Genomic DNA, 13,556 nt, shown 5'->3' on the forward strand with positions numbered 1-13,556 from the left:
TAAAGTAATCAAGTCCACTTTGTGTTTACAATAGCATGTTCTGGTCATTTTGCCGGAACACAGACTGGTAGACAGGCCCACCCCAAGACTACCTCAATAAGAAAACCGTAAGATTTCAAGCAGCAAATAGGTAAAATAGTAATGAAAATTGGGCACAAATACAACTGAATTTTTTATCTAGGCTTCTGTCCCATTGAGGAGTAGATGTTTTTAGGAGCTGATAAATGGAAAACAAGGATGCTTTCATTACAAGAAGAGTAATTCAGCACAGTTTTCCTGTTGCCTCAAGAATGCTCCCGTAATCTGGAGAGAATTTTAGGATGTGGCGCTCAACGAGGTAAATCAGCCACCCCAAAGACTGAAGACAGCACATCACGCATCCTTTGCCCAGAAGGCTCAGCCTGCTTGGCAGCCTAGCTGACAGCACAAGGGTCCCACATGTATTTCCCCTGCTGAAAGTAGCTAGTCAGACACAGAACAAACTCAAGGCATATTGGTCTCATAAAAAAGATTGATTCGATCAGGACATTTCCCCCTAGTTCCTTCTTAAAGAAAGTCTTGGCTTAAAATATTTAATTTTTTTTTCCCATGAGTCTTTAAACGGAATTGTGAATAGCAGCAATCCTCGTAACTCTGATGTGGGCAGAGAACACTGAAAATAGTAGATAGCAGATGCCAGGCCCCCTCAGAATTGCTCATGCCTATTTATATAGATGCTGCCTTCCAATTTTTTCTCAGATCTTCCAAGTTCTATCACAGCCATGACAAAGTAATGACTCATACTTAAATGCAGTCATCAATGTCAAATTTGGTATTAGTACCTTTGTAGCATTGCTTTGTGTCAGAGCATTTAAGAGGAAAAAGTCCCCAAGAGCAGGAGCAGCCTGCCACCGTCCTCAGGGACCACAAAGGGCAGGGCCTGCAGAAGGCAATGCTCATTGTGCAGGAAAGCCTGAGGCCTCCTGCAAGCTGTTCAGATAAGCAGCTGTGGGAGGGAGGGAGAGGAGGGCCAAGGAGGGGGAGGGGAGGCAGAGGTCACTGTTATCGCCTTGGAAGGCAAGACTTCAGCTGCTGCACTGTCTTATCTCAAGTATGCTCCTGTTTTGCAAGTTTAAAATCTTACTAAAAGGAGAAAAAAGTAGGAGCCAGGCTCAAGTTCTACCCTAGCACTGGGCAGCATGCCCTCCCTCTGCCAGAGCGGAGGAGCCTGTCATTCTTGCCCGACAGGAAGACGGAACAGGTGCCATCGGTTCCACGGAGTTCCAGCAATCCTCTGAAACCCTGCACACCACCTCCCCCGACACAGAGATCCCCTACCCTCAATAAAGAGCGTAAGTTTGTTTCAAAAAGTTTATTGTAAAATTCAAAGCTTCAATAGCAGCATCCTTTAGAAAACGAAGCATTGCCCGGATCCGTTTTGAAAAAGCAGCGCAGTCGGCTAAGTCCTTCACGCTCCTGCAACTGTACCAAGTCCAGGGCGCCGCTCCTTCCTGACGAGAGCAGGCTGCTGAGTCACGCCTGCCTGGCCAGTCTGTCCTTCCTGGCCCTGAGGCCAACATCCTAGCCTAGGCCTTCCTGGGCGAGCAGCCGCTCCAGACACTTGCAGAGTCCTCAGCTCGGGCCAGCCTGGCCCTGCCGCCACCGGGCCCCTCCTCAGGAGGCCGCGCCTCCTCGCTCTCCAGGCGCCCCCCCCGCCTGCCAGTCTCCACGCCGCACTCGGGCACCCTCGGAGGTCCCCTCCACAGAGCCAGCCGCGTTCTAGGCGCCCCGGGGCGTTACCACGTCGATCAGACCAAGGTCCCCGCCGGGCTGTCACTCGGGGAGGGTGATGCTGGGCACCCAGTCGTTAACGCTGCGGCTCTCCTCGCAAAACAGGCTGAGCTTCTCCAAGGCGGGATCCTTCCAGGCGTCCTCGTTGGGGTTCTGCGGAGAGAGAGCAGGGTCAGCCTGGCTGGCCGCGGGCCGAGGCGGGAACGACACCGGGGCGGGGACAGGACGGGACTGTACTCACCGAAATGAGGATGCAGTGCAGGTCGCCCGGCGCACCCGCCTCCTCGCCGGCGCCCACGATAGCCGCCAGCCGCTGCACATCGCCCACGCGCACTATGTCGATGTCGTTCTCGCAGCAGAAAGCCTGGATCAGCGTAAAATGGATCTGCAGCGCGATGTCGCCCTCGTCCTCCTCATCGGCAGCCAGCACACAGAAGGTCACATTGTCGGGGTCCCTGCGAGGGCAAGGCGGGGACCAAGGTCAGAACCGGCGAGCCGAGTTCTCCCGCCGCCACCCCTCCCATCCGCCCGTCTCCTGGCCATGCACCCCCGCCCCTGTCTCCCAGCCTGGGCCGTGTCTACACTTACACGTTCAGGACTTTGGCTGACTCGTAGACGCCGGCAGTGAGGCAGCCCTGACGCTGCGCCGACAGCAGCAACTCGTGCAGCGCTTTCCCGGCACCCTGCATCCTGCGGAGGAGCCAGCGCAGTGAGCGGAAGCCGGCCCGGGGGCGTGGTGGACCCCCAGCCCCGGCCACCGGGACGCACCCTTGGCTCCCCAACTCCAACCACACTCCAATCCTGGCTCAGCGCCTGCACCCCCTCTCTCCAAACCGGATCTGGCGCCTGCACCCCCGCGCTCCGCTCCTATCCCGCAGATTCCCACCCTGGAGAACCCTGACGGTCGCCGACCGACCAGCGGCTTTTTCAGCGCCCTGAAACCCACCTGGCTGTGCTTTCCGGAACTGTGTCCTGGCCGCGGACTTCTTCCAGAGTCATAGTGCGATCAACCAGCAGCAAGTTATCCACAAGCGGAGAGCGCGGAGGGGACGCGGGCAAACACACTGCGATCCACAGCTCAGCACGGCGCGCCCACCGCCAGCGAGTGCGCCTCGGCTACGCTGCGCGCCCTTATATAGGCTGGTGGGTGCGGCGCCGCCAGCTGGCGCGAGGCTGCGCGCCTATTGGCCGGCACCCGCTTTCTGATGTAAATGAGGCGGCGAGCCAGCGGCTCGTGCCAGAAGGCCACGTGGGGAGGGGTGCGGGGGATGACAATGCCTCAAATCTGCCGCTTTTGTTGGGGTGTTACCAGGCAGACTGGAGCCTGCAGATTTCATCTCGCCTGGCTTTTTTTTTTTTTTTTTTTGAAGTCCTTAAAAGGAAAAAGTAAAAAAAAAAAAAAAAAAAAAAAAACCCAACCCACAAAAACCTTGTTTGCTAATATGATGCTGCAATTTGCGAAAAGCACCTTTATAGAAGCAAAAGGAATTTTTTTGCATTTTTTATTGCTACCTTTCTATTTGTTTCTTTTCTTTAATTTGAAGTTTATGAGACTCTTGCTTTGGAGCTGGAAATTAAGGTAAAAACAGGTAGCGCCAGTTAGAGGCTTGCAAAAGGCAGTGGGCACAACACCCTGCAGCTGACCACCAGCGTCCCGAGTGCGCTGGTGATGCCTGCCAGGCATACTCAATGTGTACATTGAGCCGTCTCTGGAAGATCCTACCCCACCTCCCCGCCCTTGGCGGAGCGCGGCGGGGCGCCGGAGAGAGGGGCGGGCGGGGGCGAGCAGATTGCGGCCGGCGCACGCCGCTCGTTTGCATTTCTATGGAGGGCGCACAATAGCAGAGGTCTGGCGTGTGGCGGTTTGCAGTAGGGACAATCGAGGCTTTCTCTTCATAGCAACACAGTCCACCTGCCGCCGGGTGGGGTGGGCAGGCCCCCGCCACGCGTGGGGGTCGCCGGGCTGCCTGGAGCGTGGGGTCGAGGCTGAGTGCCACTCCGTGGTCCCTGAGTGCGCGCCTCCAGTACTGGCCCTGCTACATGTAATTCCCTTCCATCCGTTCCTCGCACGGGTGCCGAGCAGCCGCGCGAGTTGGGAAGGACGGAGAGCTGCTGTGCAGTCTTCGCGGCTGGACGCCCTCTGACTGGGACCCCGCGACTGCAGCCCCTGGAGCTTAGGGAATGCAGCCCGGAATCTCTTTCCCGGGGCGCCATCTACAGGCAGGTTAAAAAGATCCTGAACCCCTTTTCTTCTCCCCTCCCCCCAACACACACACCCTTGCATTGGCCTGGCTCGGGGGAAGGGCGGTGGAGGGGGGCGGCCACGGAGCTGCCCGGCCGGGCCCACTGAGCCCTGTCCAAGCTGTGCATAAATAGAACCCGAGTAAGGGCTGCAAAACGCATTCAGGTGGGGCTGCAGTTACCCTGGGGAGTAGAGGGCAAAAGAAGATTCCCATCCAGTACTGATGGAGTAAGAGCCCCTACGTCTTATGCCATGTTGAAATATTTTAATTACTTAAATCCGCCTATGTAAAAAGCCTTTTTTCCGGCAATAGAATAAGTCTGGAAGAGATCTTGGGAGAGCTTAATAGGCTAGAGGTTGCTGCACAATGGCACTTTCAGAGGATTCACCCACTGAGCACCTTCTGTGCTACGTGGAAAGGCGCGCTGGGGGACACCACATTGCTTCCTTTTTTTGGGTGAGGCCTTGGAGACTGGCCGGGACAGCGGCGGGCCGGGTGGATTGGATGGAAACCCGAGCCCTGCCGCAAGACTGGGGCGATAATGGGAAGGTAAACAACGCCGTGGCTTTGTTCCTTTCATTCAGGCTTTCTTCAGGTGGGTGGTGAATATACAAGGTACTTCTGAATTCGTTATGGGGAAGTTTTCATTTGCGCTTGCAGGTAGGCACTTCTGCCAAAGTGAGAAGCTGGCGTCTTGCGCCCCCCAGCGGCTTCCTGGCAGAGGAGAGCTGCAAAAGCCCGGCCCTTCCTGGATTCTAAGAATGAAGAGCTTGCTCTCCTAGCATTTCTGAACCCCAGAGGTGTCTCCTAAGGACGCGGGGAGGGGGTAGGGGGAAGCGGGGCCAGGCGGCATTATGCCCCGTTTGTTCGCTAGTTTCTTTTCTTTCTTTCTTGATGTATAAAATGATGATATGCCTTGATTGGATAAAATATGTTAATTTTAAGTGATTGGAATATAGGTATTACTCTCTTAAAACTATTAAACTTTTCTTTTCTTTTCTTTTTTGAGACGGATTCTCGCTCTGTTGCCCAGGTGGAGTGCAGTGGCACGATCTCGGCTCACTGCAACCTCCGCCTCCCGGGTTCAAGCGATCCTTCTGCTTCAGCTTCCCGAGTAGCTGGGACTACAGGTACGCCACCACGCCGGGCTAATTTTTGTATTTTTAGTAGAGACGGAGTTTCACCATGTTGGCCAGGCTGGTCTCAAACTCCTGACCTCGTGATCCACCCACCTCGGCCTCCCAAAGTTCTGGGATTACAGGCATGAGCAACCGCACCGGGCCTACTATTAAACATTTCTTAAAATGTATTAGTTCCAGGTCCCCAGGAAATGCTGGAAATAAGATTTACTTAACATGCTAGCACCCCACCTCTCCAATTTATGACACTAAAAATCTGCCCACATGCCAGGCCAGAGAAAACAAAGGCTAGGCCTGAAGCCTCAGCCCCTCCTCCCAGAGGAAGGCCACTAATGAATACTCCCGGCTTCGGGTTGGGGGTGGGTGCATTTCCAGTCCCTCCTCAGCTAGCCTGGACCAGGAGGGATGATTGACTACCCCTGGGGCTGTTCTACTCTGCTCACATTTTTAAAGTATTCAATTTCAGGAAACTGCCTTTTTGACATATGATACAGCCTCACTTTGCTTTATTAGGTCAGTCCCAATGGCCCCAAAGCCCCCATCTCAATTAGGGAAGAACCATTTTGTCTGCAGGCAAAGGTGGCCTTCCAGCAGACCCACCACCACCCTTCAGTTCAGACACATGCTGAAGCTTCTGGGCCTGGGATGCCCCTGTGTTGAGGAGAGGGCAATGCCCACTAGAAGAAGTTTGAGGATCCAGAATATCCCACTACACGGCTTTGTGGCCACAGCTCTCCCAAATTGCATGCAGCAAGGGACTTGGCCTGCTCTGTGCTTCAGGTCACAGGTGGCTGAGATGTTGTCCTGAGCTTCCTGTGACTGCACCCCTAAACCTTCCCCTAAATCTCAGTAATGCAGGTGATGGTGACTTACTTAAAGGGATATCCTCAGAGATGCTCTATTTTAAAATCTTTTTGGAAATGTTTATAGTTGAACTGTTTTTATTAACACATTCTCTGAAATGTGCTTCTCATTCTTTCATGGCTTGACTAGGTCATTGATGGGCAGATGTCTTTCATTTGGGTACAGAAGGAAATGAGCTTTAAGTAAGCAGTAAACTTTATGAGATATTCTTTGTTGTATTTTCACAAGTTACTTATGTGTGGAGAGTGCACAACATTGTTATTAAATAGCAGGTGTATGCCCTTATCCTACCCAAGCAATGTGCCAGAATCCACGACCAGGCGGCCAGAGGCTGTGGGATGCAAAGCTGGCTGCACACCAGCCCCATGCGGACTGCAGGTGGGATTTCTTTGGCCTATGAGGTGTCTTAGGCAAAGTCAAATTCACTGCCACTTTTCAAAGTTAGCTGCATTCATATAAATATCTGGATTTCTAGCTTCTCTTGGAAAATGGGTAGATTTGGCCATGATGTGCCTAGAGTCCCCTCCCCACCTTGGTAACCTTCAGCAGGGGTCTGGGGCACTAGGATCCCGCATTGGGCCCTGCTCTCCCATTCACCGCAATCCCCACCAGACCCCAGCCGAGGACACCTGGCTGCTTTGTTCATTTACATCACGTTCCTGTCACCTGCAGACATTTGCACTTGCAATCAAGAAACTGAAGTTTGAAGCACAAAATAAAGGGGCCAAGCTCCTAAAGATGAAGCCAAAAAGGTTAAGCATCATTTGTGTCTCAGCTTGTGCAGGACAGTGTCCTATGTCAGCACAGGGCTCTTGGAGCACTCTGGGCTGGCCCCTTTCCGAAAGGTTTCATGTTGCCCTCACTATTCCCCCTCATCCAGCCCCTTCTCGGGCCAGCACGAGTCTCCTCGGGGGTCCTCTGTTGGGTTTTCTTTGGTCCAAAAAAGCTCTTGAATGATAGGGGGCAGCAGCAACTCAGTGACAATACTACATTAACTCAAAAGGAAGCCAAGTTTTCATTCAGGACACAAAAACTATTACTTAAAACCCAGCAGGTGCATCTCAGATGCCTTCCAGCATGTGAAGGACACCATTGCATTGGCTCTCACCACCACCATGCCCTCCTCCTTACCCAGGGTGAAGCGTGGATCTGCACATGGGGAGGCTTCAGATGACAACTGAGACAAGAAACAGGAAGCTGAGAAAGGAGGACACCTCCCACATACACACCTAGCAAAAGCTGGACATTTCTGGTCAGTCATCCTTATGCAAAGACTTTCTGGAAGGAGCAGTTATTCTTGGGTGAGCACTTACACAGCACGAAAGAGGTTAACATTAGCCCAGGGAAATCCTTCAAAGTAATTGATGGGGAAGGATACATTATTTATGCATTTGTTCCCTTCTCCATCGACAGTAAGAAATGATTCATGGCACCTGTCACAGTCCTAGGTAGTGACAGACACCAGCCTGCACTGTAGCTGAAAACCCCTGAGAAGCCACAGATGTGCAGTCTTCCCAGCTTGACTATATGCCCAAGCCTTCTGAACCTCAGTTTCCCAACCTAGGAAATAAAAATTATGCCCTTTACCCCTCATGAACCTTATTAGGGTCTTATAAGATTGCTCCTCGTTGCCATTTGGCCCACAGATGGGTTTAGTTTGGTGGACAGTGTCCCGAAAGACTTACACATTCAGATTTGACTTGTTCACTTGTGTAGAGGAGAGGTGATGGCACACATCCTCTCTGTCACCGTAAGCATGTTCCAAATGTCACATTAGGCCCGCTGGCACGTGTACGCCCTGTCTGGCATTTGCCTGGTCCCTGCAGGCATTTGGGTTGGCAGTAAACTTTCTTTTCTAACAGATTTCTGGAAATGTTTACATGTAGCATATAAAAGAATAATAGAACCACAGAACTTCCACAGTAAAGCCTTCCTTCTTTTATGTTCCAAAAGCTAAAAGGTACTAACAACCTCCAAAAGACACTATGACATTGGAGTTTAAACTTTGTGGAGCAGGACTCAAAGGTGGGCTTAGCTGCTTGCTAACTTTGACCTTGAGCAAAGAGTTAGCAGATGATTTAAAGTGTAAGGTAAAAAGAATTCATGCTTGTTAGCCCATTAAATACCTGGTAATTAAGCTCTCCAAAAAAGCCATTCAAAAATGTATATGACAATCAAATATTTATTGCAATATTTCTTAAAATAGTGAAAAATCAGAAAACATTATAGGGGGCCAGTGTTAAATCATGGTGTAACCAGAAATGAAACATTATGCAACCATAAAAAGGAGTTCCGAAGAGTAGCTCCTAGCATGATATAATATGAAAAAAGCAAAATACAAAATTGTGCGATTCTAATTTTGCAAAAACTTTTGGTGTACACGACTATCACTGTATCAAGTCACAAGGTAGAAATGGTGATTGTATCTTGGAGTGATGAGATTATAAGTGACTTTTAATTTTCTTCACTATGCTTTTCTGCAATTAAACATTCTGCAATTCAATTTTATTTAACACAAATATATAAAACTTCTCAAATGGAGTTATTTCACCACCAGACATCCTCAACCTGACTGTGTGGAGGTTATTGTGCAGAGCAATCTTTGACCATATGTTCACAGATCCAGAAGCCAGACGTCTGTGGGGCTTTGCTCCTGAGGCTGTGACCTTTGATTCCTGCACGCCTCCTCTTGCCATCTGACGCCGGTCTGCGCCTGTGACTGAGTGAAAATCGTCATAACTGTACTCGGAGGTTAACTCTGGCATGACTGGGATGGAATCCCAGGCAACATGCTGGAGGCAGGAAAGAAAGCCAGCCGGCGAGTCAGAACCAAACACCCTGGATGGCACCTTTCCTTACACATGCGGTTCACAGGACCCTTGGGAATCCTCTGCGCACGCCGAGGCAAGCAGCAATGGAAGAAATTATCTTCCACTCCCTTCTTGGTGAAAATGTCTATTTTCCAGAAATGAATTATAGTAATAAATTATGAAAATTTGTTTCCATTGCCTACATAACACAGCAGGGAATTCCAAAATTTCAAAACATGTAATATGCTCAACCTGTGCTTGAGACTGTAGGGTATGATTTAATTTTTCAGTGTTTGAATTTTGTCTGTTTGAGAAGGGTGGGGCACTCCTTGAGTACACTATTAGTAGTATTGTTATTATTTTATTTACTAGACTTTTCCAAGACTTGCTGTGCACCAAGCGCTGTTCCAAGCACTTTGAAAACATCATTTAATTCTCATAACAAACTCGTTATGTAGGTGCTATTATCACCATTTTAGGCATGAGGAATCGGGCACAGAGAGGTTGAACAACTTGCTCAAGGTCACACAGCCGGGAGGTGGCAAAGCTGGGTGTTCGGAGCTCCTCTCCGAAGCAAGAGGGAACAGATGAACTTCATTGTGAAACCTTTTCTCGAGCCTTTAGAACAAACCATTTGGCCACCAAGGACAAGGAGAGCATCCAGGTGAAAATGAGGTTTCAAAACCATTTTTGGTTCTCCTCAGGAACCCTGAACCCAACAGTGCCTGTCCCAATGTCATGGTTGCAGGTTGACATCTTGTGGTCAAAGAAAGTATCGCTTCTAGCCCTAAAAAGTAGCCTCTAACACTTCAGCTGGCCTAAACCCTTCCAGGCCTGCAAGCGCTGCCCCTTAAGCGTGTTTCTGATAAGCCCATGGGCTCTCATGACACATTAATGTTAATATCCAGATGCAGCAGCCCCTGGTGACAGTGGGCTCGGACCCCATTGTGCCACTGCTGGGCAGCCCCTGAGAAGTCAGGCCAGCTCAGAGGATGGTGCAGTAGGGTTTGGTTGTCACAGAGCAGTGTGAACCACCACCACCAAGGAAAACAGACCCCACCGTCAGGGAGCATTCCTGTGTCAGCTGTAATACCCACGCCCACTTCACAGATAGAAGTACTCAGTTTCAAGGAGATTAAAGACGTGCCCAAGGTCACACAGCCAGTGGTGGAGCTGGGATTCTAGCCAGCATGTGCCAGGCCTCCAGCTTCAGGTTCATTGGGCCACACCACAAGCAGAACATTGGCTTACAGCTGAACAGCTACCCTGGGGCACAGCCTCCCGTGCAACTCAGCTGTGCTTGGGAGGATCAGTCAGGGCGTATACCCTGCTTTTCTTACAAAATCAGGAATTCTCTGAATCTCCCATGGTCTTCAGTTCTGAATTCCCCTCATCAGCCACACAATGTGAAGTATATAGGTTATTTTTTCTTACTCACAAACCCACAGGCAAATTTAAACTTGGGAGGGACCTACAAGGTGACTTCCTCCAAAACTGCCTAATTTCCCAATCTCTTCAGCAACACCTGACATGAACAGCCTGCCACGGGTGAAATCCCATATGCGGCATGACATCTACCCCAGGGAAGGTGAGGTCCCACTTGCTTGTGCATTTCCCATGCACCCAACACCTCCCAGCATTGCCCTCTCAAAAGGAATAGGAGTCGCAGCTCCTTCATCTCCAAAGCACGCAGGTGCACCCTGAAGATGCCCATAGACCTCTGCTGCCCAGCGCATCCAGGGCCAGCAGCCTCAGCTTCCCCTGGGAGCTAATTAGCCTCACGGAATCAGAATCTGCCTTTTAACAAGATCCCAGGGTAATGCATGCGTTCATGCACATAAGTATGTGGTCGTTCGCTCGCCAAAAGGTGCAAGGTATAGGGTGGATGGGAGGCGCTGTTTCAGAATCTAAGAGGCAGGATGGTGTGAGGCCCCCAAGAGAAGCCGCTGTCAGGCAAGGCAGATGTGAGAAATATAGACTAGTTGTAGAACCTTAAGGCTTATCACGGTCATGGCCACTCTTCAGATTACCTCTGAATCTGAGAACCGGTGAGGGGGCAGACTGCTCACGAGCCCCCGGGTCTGCTCTCTGATGATCCACAGTAATGGCATTTTGACTTTGCACAGGGACTCCCAGCCAGAGACTGCATTCCCAGTCTCCCTTGCTGCACGGGGTGGTCTTGGGCCCCAGTTGATCTACATCTCTTGCTCAAACAGAAGTTTGTAGCTGGCCAACTAGTTTCCTTCTCCTCCTTGCTGTTGTGATTCAATCACGCAGTCACAAGGGAAGGGGTCTGGGGTCCTGCATGGCTGTGTGGAGCCGAGTCTCCTTGCTAGCCTGTACACTCCACACTATTGTGTTCAGTAGACAAGACACAATCTTCTGTCTTAAGCCTCTGTATTTTGGAGGTATTTTTAATTTTTTTTAATTTTGACGAAGTTTCAAACATAGGAAAATTGTAGAAATAGTAAAACAAAGTATTCCCATGTACCTTTCACCCAGATTCCCCCATTTTACTATATTTGTTTCAGCTTTGTCTCTCTCCTTCAAGTATATATATTATTTTCTGAACCATTTGAGAGTAAGATACAGACATGATGCCTATTTTCCATTAAATGCTTCAATGTGTATTTCCTAAAAACACGAATATTATCCTAAATCTATAAACTGTAGTAAAATGATGAAATTCAGGAAATTAATATTGATATAATTACCTAATCTACAAACCATACTTAGATTTTTGTCAGTCGTTTCAGTGATGTCATCTGTAGCAAAAGAAAGTCCAGGATCACAGGTCCATTCAGTAGTCACGTCTCTGTCATCTCCCTGAATCCAAAACCGTTCCTGAGTTTTGCTTTGTGACAGTAAGATTTCATGGCATTGATATCTTTTTAAGATTTCAGGCCTGTTATGTTACAGACTCCTCTCCACCTCCACCCCGCACACTGCTGGGGTTTGGCTAGCTTGTCTGCTGTTTCCTCCTGATTCAATTCAGGTGATAAACCAGTAACTGGACCGTCACAGTAGTGATGCTGTGTCCTTCTTGGTGTGTCATATCAGGATCATGTGCTTTGATTTGTCCTCTGGTTCTTGATTGTCATGGGGTGTCCTCTGGTTGTTGATTGCCACGGGATGATGATCATTTGACCAAGATGGTGTCTGCCAGGTTTTTCCAGCCTAAAGTAGCTATTCTGCCCTTTGGAATCAGTGAGTGTGTTTTGCAGGAGGATGTCAGAGGTCATCGGAGCAGGGCGGCTGTGGTCACTAGTGTATGTGCTTGGTTAGCATTGGAGAAAACTCAGCAGCAAACCCAGGCTCTTTTGCTTATCAGGAGCTGTTGAGCATATACATTCATATCCTTCCCTGATATTTTGAATAGATGGGAAATTTTTACTAGTTCCCCTGAATCCACATTAAACTGTAATATTGATTTTTTAAAAAACAGCCTGGAAGAGAACCTAGATGGTGCATTTCCATTTTACTGAAGAGTCTACCGCAAGAAATAGTTCATGACCAAGAGGACAGTGGGCTGCTCTATTCACTCTTGGTTTCCATGACAGATGACCCAGCTCAGGGTGGCTGAACCAGACAGCTCCACCCAGCATTCCCCTTGTCTTCTCAGGCTGGATCCCACTGCTCTTGCTCTTCCCCAGCATAATTGATTTAAGTAGCCATCCTACCTGGAGAGACTCACCCTCCTCATGGAGGTATGTACGTCCCGGCCCCTGCCTTGCTCTAGGATGCAACAGGCACTCAGTTCAATGAGGAAGAGGATGGCAACCCTGTCGGAGCAGGTGTCATGGACCCATGCAGCTCCCCCATCCTCTCCTTTGCCCAGCTCCACCCATCTCTGCTATTTTCCAGCTCGCCTCTGCTCCTGCTGGCCCCTGGCTTTGAGCAACTCCCTGCCCCACCCTTCAGCACCTACCAGAAGGCCACCACCAGGCCGCCTAGGGCCAATATGCCCTAAGGGGAGAGTCTTGGATCACCGTGGTGCTTCCTGCCTCTTTCCTCTCCTGTACAGTGGTGGTAACAACCTTCATCACAAGGATGTCCTGCCAGGCCTTTGAGTTGCTCACAGGGCCTTGGATCAGCCCCTTACACTGTCCCCATGAGAAGGGGGCTGGATGAGAAAGGACAGCGTCTGCCTCATTCCAGCTGGGAATGAATCCCCTCTGTACAAAGAGACAAAGATCCCTGCTTCAAGGGTCTGGGAACCACTAGCAAATGACAGGCCAGACACAGGAAAGGGAAGGAGGAAAGATGGAAAGAGGTGGATGCAGCAAGGAGAGGGACCTGCTGGGCCACGGCGAGGGGTGGACCTGGCCACACCAGCACTGTGTCAGGCTCTCAGCTGGTGCCAGGCAGTCTCTAAATAAGAGAGTGGGTAAACGGAATGAATTCTAGTGGGGAAGGAGGTAGAATGTTTTCTCCAACATATGTCGTAAATATGCAATGTGACAAGACTTCCTCACTCCGTTTATGTCAGAAAATGTATATGGACATCTCCCTTTATAACTAATATGGAGCAATGCAGAGAGACCTACTGCTCTCCCTGATGGGTACTGCTCACTCCAGCACCTGGTGACAGAAAGGGGACCAGAGCTAGTAAAAGTGTTCCCAGCATTGTTAGGACACCGCTTAGCAGGTCACTCTTACACAGACATGGCCAAAGGTGCCAATTCCCTAACTATTAGTCTATGTAGACTATCCCAAATGAAGCCTCTTCT

General features: G+C 50.1%; 1 protein-coding gene and 1 long non-coding RNA gene across 2 annotated transcripts; one reads left to right on the top strand and one right to left on the bottom strand.

Moving 5' to 3' along the window:
- Positions 1-1,336: 1,336 nt before the first annotated feature.
- GADD45G (growth arrest and DNA damage inducible gamma) lies at positions 1,337-2,894 on the bottom strand. Its single transcript, XM_055272024.2, has 4 exons — positions 2,717-2,894; positions 2,359-2,460; positions 2,012-2,225; positions 1,337-1,923 (listed from the first exon to the last, which is right to left on the bottom strand). Exons 1-4 carry the CDS (start codon positions 2,767-2,769, stop codon positions 1,813-1,815), a joined length of 480 nt encoding a protein of 159 aa, XP_055127999.1. The 5' UTR covers positions 2,770-2,894; the 3' UTR covers positions 1,337-1,812.
- A 530-nt stretch (positions 2,895-3,424) lies between these two features.
- LOC129479238 (uncharacterized) lies at positions 3,425-9,015 on the top strand. The gene is made up of 3 exons (XR_008656623.2): positions 3,425-5,143; positions 7,152-7,317; positions 8,637-9,015. It is a non-coding gene; the product is annotated as an uncharacterized lncRNA (long non-coding RNA).
- The last annotated feature ends 4,541 nt before the right edge of the window (positions 9,016-13,556 follow it).

The sequence above is a fragment of the Symphalangus syndactylus genome, chromosome 3 (genome assembly GCF_028878055.3).
Source record: "Symphalangus syndactylus isolate Jambi chromosome 3, NHGRI_mSymSyn1-v2.1_pri, whole genome shotgun sequence".
NCBI lineage: Eukaryota > Metazoa > Chordata > Mammalia > Primates > Hylobatidae > Symphalangus > Symphalangus syndactylus.